General features: G+C 42.7%; 1 protein-coding gene across 1 annotated transcript in view; it reads left to right on the top strand.

Annotated features, from left to right (window-relative positions):
- Positions 1-22,011, top strand: part of LOC140196468 (glypican-1-like) — a 210,565-nt gene that overhangs the window by 53,411 nt on the left and 135,143 nt on the right. The window contains exon 2 of the mRNA XM_072255732.1: positions 16,440-16,598. Within this exon, the coding sequence (XP_072111833.1) occupies positions 16,440-16,598 (159 nt within the window). The remainder of the gene's footprint in view (positions 1-16,439; positions 16,599-22,011) is intronic.

The following is a 22,011-nucleotide window of genomic DNA, read 5'->3' on the forward strand; positions in this document are numbered from 1 at the left end:
ATGCTCTTCTGACTCCTGCACTGAGCCACTGAGCCAAGATTTGCTTTGAAAGCTGCTGTGAGATGAATTACAAGCAGCACATGATGTGGTGATAATGTCGCTGAGCATAATTGTTGATCACAGTTCCCACAAACTAAAGAGATAAAAGGTATGTAGTACAATAAGGTGGCCACCTCTGATAAGTTTGCCCACTGGGAAGGAACACATTCTGTTCTTCTTGGATGATCATTAATTGAAAGCAACCTAACTAGTATTCTGAAAAGTTGTAATTGCGTTCCAATTTCTATATTCTGTGTTCCAACCTATGAAGGCAAGCATAGGCTGCCTTAACCATTCTATCTACCTACCTGCCACCTGGAGGCAACTATAGACTTTAACCAAGGTTCCTCTGTTTGCCATCAGAAATCTCCATCAGGGCCCCCGCTTCCTCTTTTCTTGTTTCTCTCAGTTTCCTGGGATAGATTGTATCCATCCCTGGAGATTTAACTGCCCTTAGTCATTTAAGACATTGAACATCTCTTCCTTCAAATTTCTCTGCAATGAGGAATTCTCATTCAACAAGCCTTCTGTGTCTTCTCACCTTCCCTTGTTCTCACTCCTTCACTTTACAAACACCTTTGATCTTCACTTCTGAGCTAGGCTAAAAATGAATCAAGATGAAGGAAGATCACTGTGTGCAGACTGGAATGAAGCTGAAGGGGAGACTTCATTGAGATGTACATGACATTAAGTGCTATATAGATAGCATCATTATTTCATGTTAAGAAGACAATGACATAAATTTAAGCCGACATAGAGTAGGTTTAAAAGAAATGTTAGAGTTTCTTTTTACTGAAAGTGACAAGAACAGTGTTCATTTACTGTGCAGACTGATGGTAGAGGCCAGAATATCAGCAAATGAAATGCAGTTGGATGTCAGGAGGAAGAGGAAGGAAGGCTTGCATTTATTTTTTGACTTGTTTTAACACCAGGATATATCTAAATGGTTTTATAGTCAATGAATAACTTTCTTTAATTATGGTAATGTTAGAAGTATTTTTATTGTCGTATTGCCCACTAGAAGGTGATACTGAGCTGTCTTCTTGAACGATTGTTTCCTGCTAGTGAAGGCATGCTGACAAAGTTGTTAGGTAAAGACTCCTAGGATTTAGACCCAAGGATGATGAAAGAGTGGAGATATTTTCCAAGTAAAAGTAGTGTGCAGTTTGACAACTTGCAGGGAATGGTGTTCCTTTGCACCTGTTGCCCTTTTCCTTGATGAATAGACTGTAGGTTTGGGAACAGAGGATAGAAAATAGTATTGCAGGCAGAGGCTGCTTCATCTTCTCAGGAGTTCCAAATAGAACTGAACGTTTCTCATGTTTGATTTTATGACGGATGAAAGGTTTTTAATGAGGCATTAAATATGTTTGGATTGAGTACACTGCTCAGAGGTAAATGCTTGCAGTAGTGCCATGGGGCCATGATGGTTGACCTCAGACAACTACAACCTCTGTTTGAGGTTTGACCTCAATCACTCATTTTTTTTCTCTCTGTTGATGCTCATTGATCTCACTTTTACCTGAACAACTTGATAAAAAGCTTCTTTGCTGTAAAGGGCAGTCACTTCCACTTCGGCCTTGGAATTCAGCACTTGGTCAATGTGAAGAAGGTTTCTCTTTCGGGAAACGATCTGATTTATAATTCCAGACTGAAAAGCATGTCTGAAAAATATGACATAAGTAAAACTGTGGGAATTTTATGTAATTGTTGATGGTTAGAAACACCACGGAAGAATATTGATGTTGAGCCTGTTTAAGCTTTGAACTTGATTTTACCTCACTATGGGGTTAGATTAATCTGATCTCATTTGAATTTTATCTGGCCTTGCTTCTTATTGGATTTGAACAATGCCTGCCTCATCCTATGCACCCTTAAACACCATTTTTGCCACACTTCTCTTTGACCCTCTCTCTGCTTCCACCTCCCAGGTTCCCTCTACCACAGGCATTCCATTCATTCTCCAGCTCAGTGACTGTACACCTCCAAGCTTCACTTCAGGAACACCAATGAAAGTGAAGTTTTAATTTCTCTTTATATTTTCTGCGACCTTAAGATATTCCAAAGAAGTTCACTGAAGTAAAGTTGTAATGCGTAATGTACATGGGACAATTTGTCAACAGTGACTCCCACATACAGACTGAGTAAACCGTTTCATTGATGATTGGAAGATAAGGGATACTAGGGAGGTCTTCCTTTTCCTTCTTGAAACTGTGGTATGGGATTTTTTTTACATTTACCTGAGGACAGGTGTGTAGGGGACAATATGAAGGGGGGCAGGGTTGACCTCTTTGTTCTTTCCAAAATTCTTGAGAACTTGTCTGTCAAAACACATGGCTGAGCAAACAGATTATCTGATCGATATCATGCTGCTGCTTGTGGCATCTTTTTCTATGAAAGGGTTGGCTGCTTGTAAATTGGTTTATTATTGTTGGGTACGTAGCAAAACTTGGTTTTGCATGCCATCTGTACAGATCATTTCGCCACATCAGTACATTGAGGTGGTATAAAGGAATAACAATTTCAGAATGCAGAATAAAGTGTTACAGTTGCAGAATGCGGTGCAGGCAGGCAATAAGTGCAAGGCCATGATGTTGTAGATTGTCTGGTCAAGAGTCCATCTTAGCATATTGAGCAAGCACAAACTGCCTGACAAGTCATCAAAAAGTTTTTATTGGCTGTGGTGTGTTGGGGATTGATGATCTGAGATTATGAGAGTTGCTGGTGGACTGCATGTTCTTTCATTGTCCATTCGCTTTTATAAGACCATAAGATACAGAAAAGGAATTAGGCCATTTGGCCCATTTGAGCCTGCTCCACCATTTCATCATGGCTGATCCATTTTCCCTCTCAGCCCCAATCTCCTGTCTTCTCCCCATATCCCCTCATGCCTTAAATAATCAAGAATCTATGAATCTCTGTATTAAATATACCCAATGGCTTGGCCTCCACAGTATGAATGCAAAGACTTTGGGGAGGATGCAGAAAAGGTTTATTAAGGTGCTGCCTGGATTAGATGGCATATGCTAAAAGGAGAGTTTGAAGAAACTAGGGTTGCTTTATTTTCTAGAGTGGCAGAGGCTGAGGGAGACAGACATTTATAAGATTATGAGAGGCATAGACAGCCAGTATGCTTTATGCAATGTCCATATAACCATTTAACCATATAACAATTACAGCACGGAAACAGGCCATCTCGGCCCTTCTAGTCCATGCCGAACTCTTACTCTCACCTAGTCCCACCGACCTGCACTCAGCCCATAACCCTCCATTCCTTGCCTGTCCATATAGCTATCCAATTTAACTTTAAATAACAACATCGAACCTGCCTCAACCACTTCTGCTGGAAGCTCATTCCACACAGCTACCACTCTCTGAGTAAAGTTCCCTCTCATGTTACCCCTAAACTTTTGCTGCTTAACTCTCAACTCATGTCCTCTTGTTTAAATCTCCCCCACTCTCAATGGAAAAAGCCTATCCACGTCAACTCTTATCTATCCTCCTCATAATTCCCCCTCAACCTTCTATGCTCCACAGAATAAAGACCCAACTTGTTCAACCTTTCTCTGTAACTTAGGAGATGAAACCCAGGCAACATTCTAGTAAATCTCCTCTGTATTCTCTCAATTTTATTGACATCTTTCCTATAATTCGGTGACCAGAACTGTACATAATACTCCAAATTTGGCTTTACCAATGCCTTATACAATTTCAACATTACATCCCAATGCACCATTATTCCTAGATCCCTCTGTTCTACAGCATTCTCAATGCCCTACCATTTACCATGTATGTCCTATTTTGATTAGTCCTGCCAAAATGTAGCACCTCACATTTATTAGCATTAAACTCAATCTGCCATCTTTCAGCCCATTCTTCTAAGTGGTGTAAATCTCTCTGCAAGCTTTGAAAACCTGCTTCATTATCCACAATGCCACCTGTTTTAGTATCATCTACATTACTTACTAATCCAATTTACCACCCCATCATCCAGATCATTAATATATATGACAAACAACAGTGGACCCAGTACAGATCCCTGAGGTACACTACTAGACACCGTCCTCCAATCTGACACACAGTTATCTGCCACTACTCTCTGGTGTCTCCCATCCAGCCACTGCTGAATCCATTTTACTACTTCAATATTAATACCTAACGATTGAATCTTCTTAACTAGCCTCCCGTGTGGAACCTTGTCAAAGACCTTACTGAAGTCCATATAGGCAACATCTACCACTTTACCCTCGTCAACTTTCCTAGTAACCTCTTCAAAAAATTCAGTAAGATTTGTCAAACATGACCTTCCACGCACAAATCCATGTTGACTGTTCCTAATTACCTGATACCCGACGGCACGCATTTTAAGGTAAGAGGTAGAAAGTTCAAAGGAGACTTGTGGGGCAATTTTTTTACACAGTATGATGGATGCCTAGAATATGTTTTCACAGGTTGTAGTTGAGGCAGAAAAGGTCTTTAAGAGGCTCTTAGAGTGGCATATGAATGCGCAGAGAATGGAGAGATATGGACCATGTGACCAGAAGGGATTGTTTTAATTAGGTGCCATTATCTTAATTAGTTGGTTGGGCTGGCTGGTGGTGTCATGGCATCAGCACTGGATGGACTTCAAGGCAGATGGTCCTGAGTTCAAACCCAGCTGGGCGGTTCCCAACCTGGGCAGCGGCAGTATCTGCGCAGAAAAAGGCCTGGCAATCTACTTCCGTATCTTGCCAGGAAAACCCTATGAAGCATGAGGTCACGAGGAGTTGGACTCGACTAAAATGACTGAACAGCAAATCATAATTAGCTAAGAGCAATATTATGGGTTGAGGGGTCTGTACCGTTAAGATAATAAGACATGGGAGCACTATCGGACCATCTACGTTCAATTGTAAAACTCCAATAGTCCATTATATAATGATGCAGAAGTACTGATAGTTTGGGAATCTAACTCACCAGGCAGCATGTGCTGTACTTCCTCACCATTTACTTGTCCCTGTGATTCCTTTCACTTACCAGGCAGAGCCCTGGACCTCCAACTCAAGTGAACCCACCCACTTTTCCCATTCACCACGGCCCTGATCCAATACTACCACTACTACGTCAACTCAGGCCGAGGGCGCTGGCGTCAGGCACGATGACGGACTCTCCACTTCTCCCTCTCCCTCATCAGTGTGTGCAGTTCATCTACATTAGCCGCGCTGCTGTCTTCTAGGAGCGTGTTGACCATAGTCTTGGGAGGGCGCCCAGGGTTCATCCTCCCATGCTTGGGCTCCCATATGATGACTAGGCTGGCAGGTAGCTCAGGATGGCGTAGACAGTGCCCCACTAGTTGCAGTCTTCTCGCCTCGATTTTAGTGGAGAGCATCGGTAGGTTGTTATAGAGCTCAACGTTCATCATGTGCTGTTGCCAACTCACATCAAGAGCCATCCGGAGCATTGGTGTATAGCAGGGGTCCCCAACCTTTTTTGCACTGCAGACTGGTTTATTATTGACAATATTCTTGTGGACCGGCCGACCCGGCGGTGGGGGGGGGGAGGGTAAGGTTGTCAATAGACAAGAGTAGCAGTCAAATACATTGTGTTTACCTCGTGAAAGACTACAATGACCATGAAGCCTTGCGCAGGCATCAGTGCACATGCGTGTACGTCCCGATTTTTTTCTACAAATCGTTTTTGGTGATTCTGTTGGGGGGGGGAAGCATTAATCACGACCGGAATATAGGTGATAAGTGGCAAATACACTCAATTTCGTTTCAAAAAGGGTTTATCTAACGAATTTAATATTAAATACAAGCGCATATTTTCCTCGCATGAATATAATGATAAGTCAATTATCAGGGGAGAACGGGGGAGCTTGAAGTAAGTGTTGAACGAACTTCCAGTAGAAGTGGCAGAAGCAGGTTCGATATTATCATTTAAAGAAAAATTGGATAGGTATATGGACAGGAGTGGAATGGAGGGTTATGGGCTGAGTGCAGGTCAGTGGGACTAGGTGAGAGTAGCATTCGGCATGGACTAGAAGGGGTGCGGTGGCTGGTTTCCGTGCTGTAATTGTTATATGGTTATATAAGTAAGTCAATAGCATCAGAACATTTTAAGTAACATTTGGATATTAAACACACAGCACATATTTTCCCCGTATGAACATATAAAATCATTGCAACACACTAATATCGCTGAATCAGTGGGAGCCCTGGGCTTGTTTCCCTGCAACAAGATGGTCCTATCGAGGGGTGATGGGAGACATCGATACTCGAAGGGGGTTCCTTATGTCCAGTCTGTTCCGCAATTTAGTTTTCGTTGCATTCATTGCAGAGATATGTTGGAAATGGAAGCGGTGTTTTCAGTGCTTTTGTGGCTATCTCAGGATATTTAGTCTTGACTTTAATCCAGAATGCCGGCAGAGATGTTATGTCAACCATACTTTTCAGCCGGCAGTCATTTGCAAGCTCGAGGAGTTGATCTTCTTCCTGCGCCGACATGGATGACGTGTGGGTAATGACCTAGCGTGCGCTCAAACTCAACGGTGGGCGTGACAGGGAATGAGGAAAGGTGCAGCTGACTCATAGCATTTCCTCGCAGCCCGGTAGCACATGCTTTGCAGCCCAGTACTGGTCCGCAGCCCGGTGGTTGGGGACTGCTGGTGTACAGCAACTATCTAGAGACTTTCGCATCGTCTTGGTGAGTGTCCACATCTCACATCCGTACGTGAGAATGGACTCTATGACTGCTATGAAAATCCTCTTTATAAGCCCTCTGGTCAGGTTTGACTTCCAGATTTCCTTCATGTCGTTCATAGCCCTCCACGCCAGCACCTTCCATATCTTTATGTCCTTCTCCGAACTCATCATTCTTGACCCGAGGTACTTGTAGTCAAAGACTTTCTTAATGGTATCATTCTGTACGTTCTTGAGAGTACCTTCGTCACAGTTAAACGCCATGTACTCTGTCTTTTTAGCGTTTAGGTGAAGTCCAACTTTATTGCATTCTATTTCCACTTTTGTCAGTAGCTGCTGTGCTGCCGCCATCTGGTCAGATAGCAGGACTATGTCATCTGCAAAATCGAGATCTGTGAGCGTAACTGGTCTGACCCTTTTGGTTCACCCTGGTTTTATGGTAAGACCAAGCTTGTCACGATCTTTGGTAGCTTGACGCAGAGCGTAATCAAGGACGATTATAAAGATGTAGGGTGCCAGAGTGTCTCCTTGCAGCACACAGCTAGGAGCTCGAACACTACTGTTTCTCCATCTGGTGATACAACTTTCGCCATGGTTTTGGTATAGCTGGACTCTATTGCTTTCAGTAGATGGTCTGGCACTCTGTAAGCTTTCAGCATCTTCAGCATTTTACCTCGGTGAATGGAGTCAAAAGCTTTGTGAAAATCGATGTAAGTAAGCACGGCTGGTAGGTTGTTCTTCTTGACTTCCTCGATGATCCTACGGAGAGCAAGTATTTGCATTAATGTCGTGCGCTTCTGCCGAAAACCGTTCTGATCGGATCTTAGCTTAGGGTCAATGGTGGTGCGAATCCTGTTCAAGATCATCCGATTCCAATACTCCCATACAATGCACTGGAAAATGTATCATTATACCATGTACCAATTAAGGAAAGTAAATTTAGAGCATGCTGATGTGTTAAAAGAAATAACATTCAATAGTCCAATTATCTGCCAGTCCAGCTCCACCAGAATCTCAGATGTGCTGGGTTATTGGAGTTGTACTGAAGGCACTGATGACCTCATTAGAAGAATTGCATGCTGCCATTAATTATGCTCGTGTAATGGTTATGACTGCCAGTTGAGTCAATCACTCAGTACCAGGTTAATGAGAACCTTTATCAAGGTTCGTTACACTCCCTTTTACATATGCCAACTTCACTGAGTCACTGCAAAACTTCAGCAAGTGCTGTCAGCGAAACTCAACATTCAAAGCTATAATTTAACAGAAATAAATCAGCTGCAAAGTGGAAAGAAAAGGTCGTTTGTGGTAATAATAACCTTTGCCAGCATTTTAAAAAAATGTAGACTCTGAAAACGTCACCCCACCCCCCCACCTTCCCTGCACTCTTCTTTTTTTTAAGATAGCACACTAACCTTAGCCTTTCATTCTTAACCTCTGTGAATGGGAAATGCAGACCACTGGCTAACACTGGAGCCCACTACGGTGTGTGTGTCTCTCAGCACGGCCCCTCTCCCATCACCAGCTGCGGCTGATGTGCAGGGCAAAGGCTGAGTGGCCAGTCTGTTACAGCTGCCACTGGGAACTCATGTCCAGCATCTGAATCATGGCAAACTCACACAAGTGCCTTGTGCAAGGAATGTATGATCTGTCTGAGGAAGTCAGGGCAGTGGAGAAGCCCAGTTATTGTTACCTAGAAATGAGCATTCCAGTATGCCCCCCCATCTTAGATCGTTCAACATTTCACATTTTGTTAAGTCCTGACACTGCACAAGCTGTAGAAAATACTTTATTCTCCATTTTCAAAGGGGAAAGAAAAGCCTTGCACTTACAGAGTACCTTTCATCGCAAAGTATCTGAAAGGCAGTTTTTATAATCTTTGGGAAATACTGTTCACTTCTGAACTCTACAATAGGTCTTGCAGTAGTGCAGCTGGTAGGGATGCTGCCCCACAGCCCCGGGTTCCATCCTGACCACTAGGGCTGTCTGCGTGGAGTTTGCACATTACCCTGGGCACCACATTAATTTGCCCCGGGTATTCCAGTTTTCTCACACATTCCAAAGACGTGCAGGTTATTAGGTTAATTGGTCACTGTAAATTGTCCCTGGTGTGTAGGTGAATGGTAGACACTGGGGTGCGGGAGTTGTGGGGAGGATAAAATGAGATGATTGGACATAGGTGGTGAATGATCAGCAGGGAGAGTGGGCTGAAGGGTCTGTTTGACTCTGTCTTTGTGAAGTGTGATGTTGATTATAAACACAGCAATCTGCACCCAGCAAACTCTCACAATGGAGAAAGCAACTCTTTATTGACAGTAAATACTTCCAGCATTTCTTTGAAACTGTAACAGCTCCTCACTACACTGAATTAATAGCTTGGAACATGCATCCTTCCCTCTAGTTAATGTTGAAATCTATTGACTCAAGACGCACCAGTGCTCCAACTAGGGGAGAGCTTAAATGGTGAATGGGCTCATGCTTGCTTCAACAGTTACTGGCTACCACAATAAAACTCTGATCTGATTTTCTGGACTATTGAATGTTAGTCCTAGACACATTTATTTCACAATGTTTACATGTTACGCAGTGGTACAACAAATTTACCAGTGAAGTAGGTTAGTTTAAAGAGTGTACAAAGTACACAGCACTCTGGGACTTGATTTCAGCCACAAACTCACATTCTTGACCCTGAGCGTTATCGATCCCCATCTACACCCCACTCACCCACAGTCTGGTCTCTAGCCCCAGCCACACTGGAGATCCTCAGCTCTGTCCACTTCTACAGTCTGCTTGCATTCAGATAGTAGGCCTGCAAGATTTCTGGATTGTAAGACCCTGTCCACCTCCATTGCCTATAATGAAATCTGAAGGGTGCTGTCAGTGGTGAGATAGAGGTCGAGCGTAACCACTCACACTTCTTTCCAGCGCTCTCACTTGTTAACTTACAGAATCATAGTAAGGTTATAGCACAGAAGGAGGCTATTTGCACATCTATACCAACTTTATAAATTCAAATTGCTTTGCTCAGCAACAGTCCTGTCATTTCTTTTCCTTCTAAAATGTATCCAGCTCACTTTTGAATGCTACAGTTGAATCTGACCCCAGCTACTACCCTGGCAGTATGTTACAGATCTTAACATATAAAATATCCTTATGTTAAAATGTCTCCTGTGTTCCCTCTTGCTTCCCTTTCTCCTATGGTCCACCCTCCCCTCCTATCAGGTTCTTTCTTCTCTAGCCCTTTACCTTTTCCACCCACCTGGTTTCACCTATCACCTTACAGCTATCCTCTTTCCCTTTCCCCCACCTGTTTATTCTGGCATCTTCCCCCTTCATTCTCTGTCCTGAAGAAAGGTCTCGGCCCAAAAAGTCCGCTGTTTATTCATTTCTACCTGAAATGCTACCTGACCTGCTGAGTTCCTCCAGCATTTTGTGTGTTGTGTTGCTTTGGATGTCCAGCATCTGCAGATTTTTTCGTGCTCGTGTTGTTTTTGCTTTTATTGCCGATTACCTCCATTTCTTCCTCTTATATAATGACTCCTCCCTCAACATAAGAGTTTCTATCCAGCAGTTATTAGACTCTTGAACTGACCTACTGTACACCATAGATGAACTCCTGATCTCCCAGTCTATTTTGTTATGGCCATTGTACTTTATTTGTTCATCTGCACTGCTTTCTCTGTTGCTGCTACATTATATTCTGCATGCTGTTTTCTTTTACAACCTTTACGTATTTGCATATGGCATGATCTGCCTACGTAATACGTAAACAAGTGTTTTTTGTGAGATTTCAGTATGTGTAAATAATGCTATTAACTTGCAAGTTCAACTGATCCTTCTCAGAATGAAGGAGAGGTGAAAGGTGGAATGGTGGTAAGGACTGTCATCACAAATTCTTATTTTTCCCCAATGGGCTGCTCCCCCCCCCCCCCACCCCATCACATATGGCATCAAAAAGGTTGTGCCATTTGTAAAGCAATGCCTGCCTTATAGTTATTCAGAAAACCCCGAATGTAAAAGGGTCACCAAAGACACTTAGGAACTTCTACAGATGTGCGGTGGAGAGCACTCTAACTGGCTGCGTCACTGTCTTGTACAGGATGGAGGTGCTACAGCACAGGATCAAAATAAGCTGCAGACAGATGTAAACTCACTCAGCTCCATCATGGGCACTACCCTCCGTAGTATCCAGGACATCTTCAAGGAGCGATGCCTTAAAAAGGTGACATCCATCATTAAGGACCCCCATCACCCAAGACATGTCCTGTTCTCATTACTACCACCAGGTGGGAGGTACTGGAGCCTGAAGGCACACACTCAACGATTCAGGGACAGCTTCTTCCCTCTGCCATCCGATTTCTGAATGGACGTTGAACCCATAAATACTACCTCACTACTTTTTTATTTGCACTAATTTTATTTAACTTTTATTTATACACAAGCGCACACACATATTTTACTGTAATTCAGTTTTTTCCCCTATTATTATGTATTGCATTGTACTGCTGTCGCAAAGACAACAAACTTCACGACACATGCTGGTGATACCTAACCTGATTCTGAGTCTGAGATTAGAAAGTAGGCTGCTTTGCCACATTAGGTTAACTAATAGATTTCCACAGTTGTTTCAAGAGCCTGGCTGAGGAAACGGTTAAAGGTAAATAGTTTCCCTGCTCTTCAGCGTGTGGTGGAATTGCCTATACACAGTATGAATCAGATTTACAGATTTATTATCATGGATTTGGATGGCTTAATTGTTTTTTGTTTTATGGCAGCGGTACAGTGCAAAGACATAAAATTACTATAAATTACAAAAATTAATAATGCCAAAGAAAAAAGTGTTCGTGGTTTCATGGACCACTGAGAAATCTGATGGTGAGGGGAAGAAGCTGTTTCCAAAACACTGAGTGTGGGTCTTCAAGCTCCCTGCTGGGAGGATGAGAAGAGGGCCTGTCCTGGATGGTTGAAGGTCCTTAGTGATGCTTACGGCCACTTTCTTCAGGCACCCCCTCCTGAAGATGTCTTTGATAATGGGTTCTGCTTCTAATGCTACTGATTGTGAAATAGGTTACTGAGATAGTTCATAATGGCTATTGGGAAAGATACAAGAGAAAATTGTCTCTCCTGGCAATATAACATAGTTTCTTGAAAAGGAAGCATGTTCAGAGCAAGAAAATAAAACTCTAGGTGAGCATTGGTTCCACGGAGCAAAGCACTACTCAATGTGTATTGGAGTTTAAACTATGGAGTGGGAAGGCAAATCATGTCAAGTGGTCGCATACGTCCTTGTACCCTCACACCATTCCCAGCACTAAAGTAGCTCTGTGCCACCAATGCCCACCTTGACTACCACCGCCAACCTACACCAGCCTCTCCCACTGATTCCCAGTTTTAGAAATCATCAAGGTGTTCTGTATCTGGTCGTCCAGGTGGATGATTGTCATGGGGAAGTTAATTTTCTTCAGTTCATGGACCGTCACTGATTCCAATCATCCCTTGTGATTCATGCTGGCGTGTAGTGAAGTATCAATAGTCGGCCTAGTCCAAGGTAAGAGTGTGGTTAAAGTGTGTGAATCCAGGTCTAGAGTGCTTGTCTGGTTTTGCTTGTTCTGATAGGTTGAAGCATATAAGCTGAAACTTCAATAGAAGGGGTCACATCCATTGAGGAGTTGACCATTGTCAATTTAGCCTTTGTGTTGTTGTTGGTGCCCTGATCCCTCATGAGCAATGAAGACTTGGTGCAGCTGCCTAACCTTCCCTCTGCTTGGTTGCTGACTGAGAATTTAATGGGCATGGTCTCCCAACACATCCTTCAAGTCTCTATGGAGTAACTTCACTACAGACTGTCCTTGCGATCAATGCTGAGTGCAAGACAGGAAAGAGATGGACTCAAGCATCTTTGAATTAATATGTCATAAATCAGCTTATAGACAGGAAGGGTCATTAAGAGGTAGAGAACAATTTAGAATCAGAAACAACTGAAGGAAATGGATTCCGAACCTTTGAATAGACCCGTATTGCTCAGGGAATTGGAATTAATGGAGGTGAGGCAGGTTAATTATATGCTTGGGGTGATTTGCTGTGGGTTAATGTGACCATAGAGTCAGAACACTATAGCATGGAATCAAGCTCTTTGGGCCAACTCATCCATGTCAACCAATAAGCTAGTCCCATTTCTATGCATTTGGCCCATATCCCTCTAAACCTTTCCTATTCACGTTTATGTCCAAATGTTTTGGGGTGGCATGGTAGTGTAGTGGTTAGCTCAGTGCTTTACAGTACAGATGGCCCAGGTTCAATTCCTACCTGTAAGGAGTTTGTGCATTCTCCCCTTGATCGAGTGGCTTTCCTCCAGTTTCTTCCCGCACTCCAATGACGTACCGTTTGGTAGGTTAATCGGTCATTGTAAATTGTTCTGTGATTAGGCTCAGATTAAACCAAAGGATCATTGGGTGCATGTCTAAAAGGGCCTACTCTGTGCTGTATCTCAATAAAATAAAAAATGATGTTAGAATATCTGCCTCAACCACTTCCTCTGGTAGTTTGTTCCATATACACACCATCCTTTGTGTGAACAAGTTACCCCCATGGGTCCCTTTAGTTCTTTTCCCTGCTCACCATCTACAGTCCCTATGTTTTCTAGCCTTTCATTCCATTTTTCTGGGGAAAGAGACTGCATTCCCCTGGTCTACACCACTCATGAAAAGGTCACCCTTCAGTTTCCCACACTTGAAGTAATAAAGTCTTAGCCTGTCCAACCTCTCCTCAAAAAAAAACTCAGGCATTCAAGTCCTGGTAGCATTCTCATAAATCTTCTTTAAACTCTTTTCAGTTTAATGACACCTTGCCTATAGCAGAGTAATCGAAACTATATTCAATACTCCAGACACAGTCTCGTCAACCTCTCATACAACTGCAATATAACACCCCAATTCTACTTCGGGTCTCCTGATACAGGAAATATTTCTTTCAACTCTGCAATTTTTGAACCTATTCTCAGACCTGTCTTCAGAGGGTGGACAGCCAGTGAGAGCATACAGGCTGATGGCTGTTCTTCCCCTTCTAAATATTTATTTTTACATTTATTTGACTCTTTCCACTAAGGAGAATGTATTGGCAGAAAGATGAGCTACAAGTGTGCATCTAGTCTAGTTTGCTCAAGGGAAACACAGGTGCACAAGTGTATGATTAAAGTCTCTCTCCAAAAGAAGTCAAATTTAAACACTTGTCGACAGACCTTGCTCCCTAGAGTGCAACTTGCAGTTATATAGAGATTATCACAGGATGCCCTTCAAGGTGCACCATAGGCAGTGTGCTTAACCCCTGCTCTACTCACTTTACACTTATGACTGTGTGGCTAAGCATAGCTCCAATGCAATATTCAAGTTTGCTGATGACACCACTGTCATAGGCCAAATCAAAGACAGTGATGAATCAGCATATAGGAGGGAGATTGAAAATCTGGCTGAGTGGTGCCATAACAACAATCTCTCACTCAATGTCAGCAAGACCAAGAAACTGATTATAGACTTCAGGGTAGGGAAACCAGAGGTCCATAACCCAGCCCTCATTAGAGGTTCAGATGTGGAGGGAGTTAGCAAATTTTAAATTCCTAGGTCTGACATCTAAACCCTTGTCAGATTTCTATAGATGGTAGTGGAGAGTATATTGACTGGCTGCATCACAGTCTGGTATGCTCTCTTTTCACTGCTGCCATCAGGTAGAAGGTACAGGTGCCTCAGGACTCACACCACCAGGTTCAAAAAATGTTACTACCCCTCAACCATCAGGCTCTTGAATAAAAGGGGCTACCTACACTCAACTTCACTTGCCCCATGGTTACAATGTTTCCACAACCTATGGGCTCACTTTCAAGGACTCTTCATCTCAGGTTCTCGTTATTTATTGCTATTTATTTATATTTGCTTTTGCACTCTTCGTTGTCTTCTGCACTCTGTTGAACACCCTAGTTGGGTGGTCTTTCATTAATTCTGTTTTAGTTATTATTTTATATGTGTATGGGGTGTCAGGGAGGGGTAGCGCCTCTGGTGGGGGAACATGTCGCGTCCTTTTCAGGGCGGTTAGTCCACCTTTGGTCCCCACCTGGCACTCAGCTCTCATCTGTGGCTCCCTGTAGCTGTTTGCATGCGACAGCGGCCACACCCCGGGCAACGGCTTCGACAAGCCGGCTAAACCAGGTGAGGGTAGCCGACGGGTCTCAAACCCTCGGTGTGATAGGGAGTTGTCTATCCCAGCATGTGAAGACAGACTCCGGCGGATTGAGCGGACGAGACCTATGGAAGGTCCAACGGTCAAGAAGGCGGTCTCTGCAAGCGTCGTGGAACGTGTAGAGCAGGACAAGACACAGAAGACGTCCTGGTCATCCACTGCGCCTAGTCCCATCTCTAGCCATCTAGACTCTGTCTTGCCACTGGATCCAGATGGGAATTGGGAAGAGAGAGTGAGGCTGACGCTGCGCAACTCTCCCTCACTTAAATCCAAATCATGCGCTAGTCTCGACACCATCATAATGGTGTCGAGGTCCTCATCGACGTCAACGATGGACGAACAACCTTATTTTATAGATTTGTTGAGTATGCCCACAAGAAAATGAATTTCGGGGTTGTATAAGGTGACATTTTTGCATTTTGATAATAAATTTACTTTAAAATTTGAATTTTGAAAGCGTAATACATTAAAAATTCTAACTAATAGCTCTGTGATAATGATCAAATAATCTGCCATAATGAGGTTGGTTGATGGATAAATACTATTTATTTATTTTCATTTCGTGCCATTTATTTATTTAGCGATACAGCTTGGAACAGCCTCTTCTAGCACAACGACCGACACTGCCTTGCAATCTGCCTGTTTAACCCTAGTTTAATCACAGGGCAATTTACAATGGCTAATTAACCTAGTAACCAGAATGTCTTTGGAGTGTGGGAGGAAGCTGGAGTACCTGGAGGAAACCCACAGGGAGAATGTACAAACTTGTTACATAAAGTGCCGGAATTGAATTCTGAACACTGGACCGCCCTGATCTGTGTACTAACCGTTTACAATCATGGTGCCAATCCTTACATAGAACACTGAAAGAACTTTGGAAATTGCAGATGCTGAAATCTGGAGCAACTAACAACCTGCTGGCAGGACTCACCAGGTCAAGTGGCATCTATTGAGAGAAAGGAACTTGTCAGCAATTTGGATTGAAATTCCAGTACAAGTTCCGATGCAAGATTTTGACTCAAAACATCAACAATTTCTTTCCCCATAGATGCTGCTTGACCCCCTGAGTTTCTCCAGTAGATGGTTCATTGCATTGGAAGAATTGTGTTTCTCTTTCAAAATTTCTTTTCAATGAGATTTCAGATTGGCTTAAAGTGTATGCATTCCTTGGTTATTTACTGCAACATAGAGCTCCATCAGTACTTACAAAAAGTGGCAACATTAGATCAGATATTTTTACTGGTTGTCTTAAATCTTTTGCTTATCCATTGGTGTACCGTACCTGCCTGCTGGAATACTGAATCATTCCTAGCCTTATTAAAACTCCTCATAATTTGGATCACGCTCATTGAACCTTCTCTGAAACATTTTCTTCTGAAGGAAATGTGTTTTAGTTTCCAGTGGGGCATTCTGGGAAACTTGGAGGAATGTTCTGCTTTTCCTGTCACCAACCTGGGTGTTAATGTAGCCACCTCTGTTCTTTTTCATCAGGAGAGCACCTGCGGATCTGCCCACAGGGTTATACCTGCTGCACCAGCGAGATGGAGGAAAACCTGGCCAAGAGGAGTCGCAGTGAATTCGAGGGGCTGGTGCGGAATGCCAGTCGGATAGTGCAGGCAATGCTCAAGGGACAGCACGACAGCTTTGACAGTGAGTTATGGAGTTTATGTGTGGTAATAGAGCAAGGTGGGGAAGAGGGAGATTGGAGAGAAGGGGGACAGACTCTTTGGCCTACAATGTCTGTAACCACCATGATGTCAATCCAAACTAATCCCATTTGCCTGCACGTGATCCACATTTCACCCTTCCCTACCTGTTCATGTGCCTGTCTCAATGACTCTGAAAGAGGTATTGGTTTTAGACGGAGCTGAGCTGAATGACAACAAATGCACCTGATGATTGCAAAGAGTTTTTGGAGGAGCATTAGGGCTCGTGACGTCTAGATGCTGAGTTTGTAGGTGGTTACCCTTCACTTTCTGTCATCATTGAAGTACAGAGCTTGCCTTCAGAGCTTGTCTTCAGGTAGCGAGAATGACGGCAGTTTTGTTAATGTGCCATATTTTTTCCAGCTTTAATCTTTTACAGCATTGGTGATCTTAAAAAGTAAATTTCAAGTTGGAATCCCTATCCACTGATGAACATCAACTGAATTATTATTAAGGTGAATTTGTACTAAAAGCTTGCTGCAGTGAAGATAAAAACAGAGAAACAGTAATCTAATAAATCTCAGTACTTTATAGAGAGAAATAAATATAAATATTCTAAAATTAGTTACAGGTTAGATTCTAATTGAAGGGTTGAATAATTAATAAAGAAATCTTGAAATCACATATAGCAATGGACTAAGGTGGATTGATTACTTTTAAAAAGTGATCACATTGAGTAAAACAGTGAATAACAGGACGCAAAATAATTGACAAGTTAGCCAGTTTTTGGTGATGCTGCTTCAGTGCCAAGGCACTACCCATCAGTCATCTCTTCTTCAGCAGTGAAGTTCTGAGTTGAAGAAACCCTGTCAAAGAAGGTGTACCTGACCATTCTGCACTCTTTTGGTATTACGGATGTGTGGCAGCCTCAAGACCCACACTCAATGATTTAGAAACGGCTTCCTCCCCTCAGCAGCGAAATCTCTGAAAGTTCTATGGACACTGTCACATTATTCCTTTTTTTGCACTATATATTTATGTCGTAATGTGTAGAAATTTTTATCTCTTGGCACTACACTGCTGAAGCAAAACAATAATGTTCATGTCTTACAACTCATTGATAGTAAGTCTGATTCTGAGCCTAAATTGTGAAGTGGGTCATGAGCCCACAAGCTTCTGACTCAAGGGTGGAAATGTGCCACTGAGACTGGATAACTTTTACCGGAGTGGACATGTGAGTGAGTTCCAGTCAAGAGATGTATAAGTAATGGCTAACCAGAAATGAATTACATGCTGCATCTGATCATCTACTTGGAAGGTTTGTGTGCAGAATAATGAACATCTATGACTGAGTAACAGACTGGAATCTAATCAAGCAATTCAGGATGTTTAAATGTGAAGAAGATTATATTTATGCAGCAGGTTTCATTATCTCAGGTTATTCCAAGGTGTTTTACAGTCAATGAAGTACTTCATAAACTGTAGCTTCTCTTGTAATAAGATAATGAGGCAGCCAATAGCAAGTGATAATCATCTGATCAGCTCTTTCAAGAGCTGAGCAAGAGATTAATATTGTCCCAAGCAATAGAAATTCCTCTCCTGCCTTTCCTCCAAGATGTACTGTGGGATTCTTCGCTTCTGAGTGAGCATGTGTTGCCTCAGTTTCACATCACCCCTACAAGATAAATACTGGAATAAATTTGTACCTTTTTTAACAAAATATCTTTATTACAAATTCAGTGCTACAATATATGCAAACCAGTGACCAACGCAATAGCTACGCAACTACTAGACAAACGACATTAAGATAAAATGTTTCTATCTTTGTCATTGAAGCGGTACAGTCGACTGTACCTCTTCCTAGAGATGCTGCCTGGCCTGCTGTGTTCACCAGCAACTTTGTTGTGTGTTGCTTGAATTTCCAGCATCTGCAGAATTCCTGTTGTTTGCTATCATTGTCAATGATGCTACTAATCCTCCGTGGATCCCAGCGGTCCCGAAACGCCTCTATGGTCACCGTGGACAATCTGTATTCCCTCTCAATGGTTACCTGGGCACGGACATACCCCCAAAACCTCGCCAGGCAGTCTGCCCGGGCAGATCCCTCCGCCACCCGCTTCCAGGACCCACGGATAAAGAATAGTTCATAGCAGGAGTGAATTACAGGCTGGAGTCAGATCTGGGGATTGGACAGATGAACAGCAAAATGATAGATATCAGTTAGTGAGTTACAGAATGATCTTATCAAATGGTTGGAGAATTTCATAGGTTGCTTAATGAGACTGAGGAATGAGTCGTATGTTGAAAGCTGATCACTGAGTTTGTGTTTAAATGGTCAACTCCTTTTTGTCCCCAATGTTCAGATTTCTAGTTTTTTTTTTGCTAATCCATTGATGGTTGAATTGGATTGTATACAGCTAAATCAGTGACTTTTTGTTCCAGGTTAGACAAACACTCCATCTGATTTTATGTACTCAGAGCTAGTGATGTGTTTCCGTCAAAGTATGAAGTGATATCCTTGATACAATTGCACACAAGAACATAAACAAAATCAGTAGACTATTTGGCCCCTCATTCATGCACTGCCCTTCAGTAAGATTTTTTTTAGCCTCAACACCATTTCCTTCGATTTCCATGATATCTAAAAATCTATTAATTTCTGCTTTAAATACATTCAGCAACAGAGCCACTACAGTACATTTGGGTAGAAAATAACAAAGATTCACTGACCTCTGGCAGAAGAAATGTCTTCTGTTCTCCATTCTGAAAGGCTGATTGACACTGTGAACCCTTGGTTCAAGATGCTCCATTTGGGGAAAATGCTATTCTTGAAACTGCACTGTCCAGCCACATAAGAATATTTTATGCTTCTAACCCCAACAGAGTTTTAGGCACAGTCCACTTAACCTCCTCTAGAAGACAAATGTACCACCCTTGGAATCAATCTGATCAATCTTCCTTGCTCTCCTTCCATTACAATACATCCTTCTCTGGAACAAACCTGCGCACAATATTCTAGACATGGTCTTACCAGATCCCTATGTAATTGGAGCACAACACCTCTGCACTTGTACTAAATCTTGTCGTAATGTTTACCACCCTAATTGCTTGGTGTACTTGTATGCTAACTTTTATTTATTCATATGCAGGAAGTCCCAGATACCTCTGAACACTAATACTCTTCAGTCTTTTACTGTTAAAATAAAGTATTCCTAATTCTTTTCCCAAAGTGGATAATTCAAATTATTCTACATCACATTCCGTCTGCATTTTCTTGCTCATTCATGTATCTGTTTATATTCCCCTTGAAGCCTCACTGTATCCTCCTCACACTGATTGTATCATCAGGAAACTTTTGATGTCCTCATCCAAACTTGTTTAGTGAATATCTAGGGCACCAGCTCCAAACACTGAGCCTCTCCTACAGTTAGCTAGTTCTGAATTAATTTAGAGATAGAATAGGATGAAAGTCAGCTCTGGTAGAGTTTGCAGGCCATTGCTTCCTACAAAGTGAAACCCAACATCATGAATCAATGTGATGTTTCACTCCCAGATGAGTTCAATGCCTCTTATGCGCACTTTAAAAGAGAGAATAAAACTACATCTATGAGGATACCTGCAGCATCAGGTGACGCTGTAACCTTTTGTGTTGGAGGCTGACGTCTGAACACCTTTCAAGACAACGAACCCTCGCAAGGCATCAGGCCCTGATTGTGTGCCTGGGAGGGCACTGAAAGCCTGTGCCAACCAACTAGCGGGGAGTGTTCAAAGACATTTTCAATCTCTCTCTGCTGCAACTGGAGATTCCCACCTGCTTAAAAGGGCAACAGTTGTGCCCCTGCAGAGCAGGGCGAGCTGCCTCAATGACCCAGTTCCACTCACATCTACAATGACAAAGTGCTTTGAGAGATCGGTCTTGGCCTTGGCTAGAATCAGTTCCTGCCTAAGCAATTTGCCAATTGCCATGATAGGTCTACAGCAGATGCAATCTCACTGGCTCTCCACTCAGCCTGGGATCACCTGGATAATAACAATACCCTTGTCAGACTGCAATTTAATTAATACAGCTCAGTGTTCAATACAATCATACCTTCAGTTCTAATCAATAGCCCCAAAACCTGGGCTTCTGTACCTCACTCTGCAACTGGATTCTTGACTTCTTCATCAGGAGACCACAGTCAGTCAGTGCAGATTGGAAATAACGTCTACTTCTGGCTGACTATCAACACTGGTGCACCTCAAGGATGTGTGCTTAGCCCAGTGCTCTACTCTCGATGACACACTGGTGTTGGGAAAATTTCAGATGGTGACAAGGAGGCATACAGGAGTGAGATAGGGCAGCAAAGAGCTGCAGTGATGTCATCAAATCATCTGTCGCAGAAATCAAAGGCAGACGAATAGATTCTCATCACCCCTCATCTTCCTCATATTCTTCGTGCTGTTCTGTGACCATTCCTAACAAGCCTGGCTGCTCTCTAGCATATATACTGTTTCTCTGCCACTTGGGTAACCATACACAATGGATATTTTTTCAGAAGCAGTCAAAAAGATTTTGGATTCAGAGTTCGCAGATTCCCACACTTTGAGTACGCACTTCTGCCAACTATTACTGGAGCAGCTATTTATGTGATAAAAAATAGTATCATTCTGGTCTGCAAGCTTCCTTGAACCAAATAACTTAACCTAGTATTGTCTGATTTGAAACAGACCAATTAACATAACCGCATTGTATTACACTTCTTGCTGGGGCAGTCAGCCCAGATGCTGTGAGCCAGCACCCTGTGCTCTATAAATAGTGCTGTTTGTTTGCAAAGCTGGCCTTTTAACGCCGGAATGATTATTGCTTGGATTTTATATGAAGTACTGAAGACTGGCTCCTGTTTACGACAAGAAGCTAAACAAAAAACACTGGTTGGAAGTTTTACTTACTCAAGTGTCAGCAAGTCTTTAGCTTGTCAGCACTATGTCAGAACTTGGCGACAAACAAAGCTTCTTAGCCCTGGACAGAAAGTATCCATCACATAATAAATATTCTGTCCAATTCATAGTGTGGTGTTGACTCTGGAGAATGTTCTCTTTGGATGGGAGCGCTCTGATGATGAACTCCACACCCCTTTCCCTTCTCTGTTCTAACTTGTTTTAGTTGCTGATGCACTTGTAGTATCCTCTGTCCACCCTTTCCTCTCCAGTCTCATTTTAATTAGTAAGGATGGTCTTACTTTGGGGGTTTGCTGCTTGGTGTTGACTCAGTATGAGGAGGGAAGCAGTGCATTGGTAAAGTGAGCCATCATTTTTTACCCCTGAGCATGCCCTGAAATCCCAGGTAGTGTTTTGTAAGGTAGAGGGATGAGATAAATCGCACATCACATGAGATAAGTGTTATCAGTCAGCAAGCTTTATTTCACAGCTTGCAAAAC

The sequence above is a fragment of the Mobula birostris genome, chromosome 4, assembly GCF_030028105.1.
Source record: "Mobula birostris isolate sMobBir1 chromosome 4, sMobBir1.hap1, whole genome shotgun sequence".
NCBI classification, from domain to species: domain Eukaryota; kingdom Metazoa; phylum Chordata; class Chondrichthyes; order Myliobatiformes; family Myliobatidae; genus Mobula; species Mobula birostris.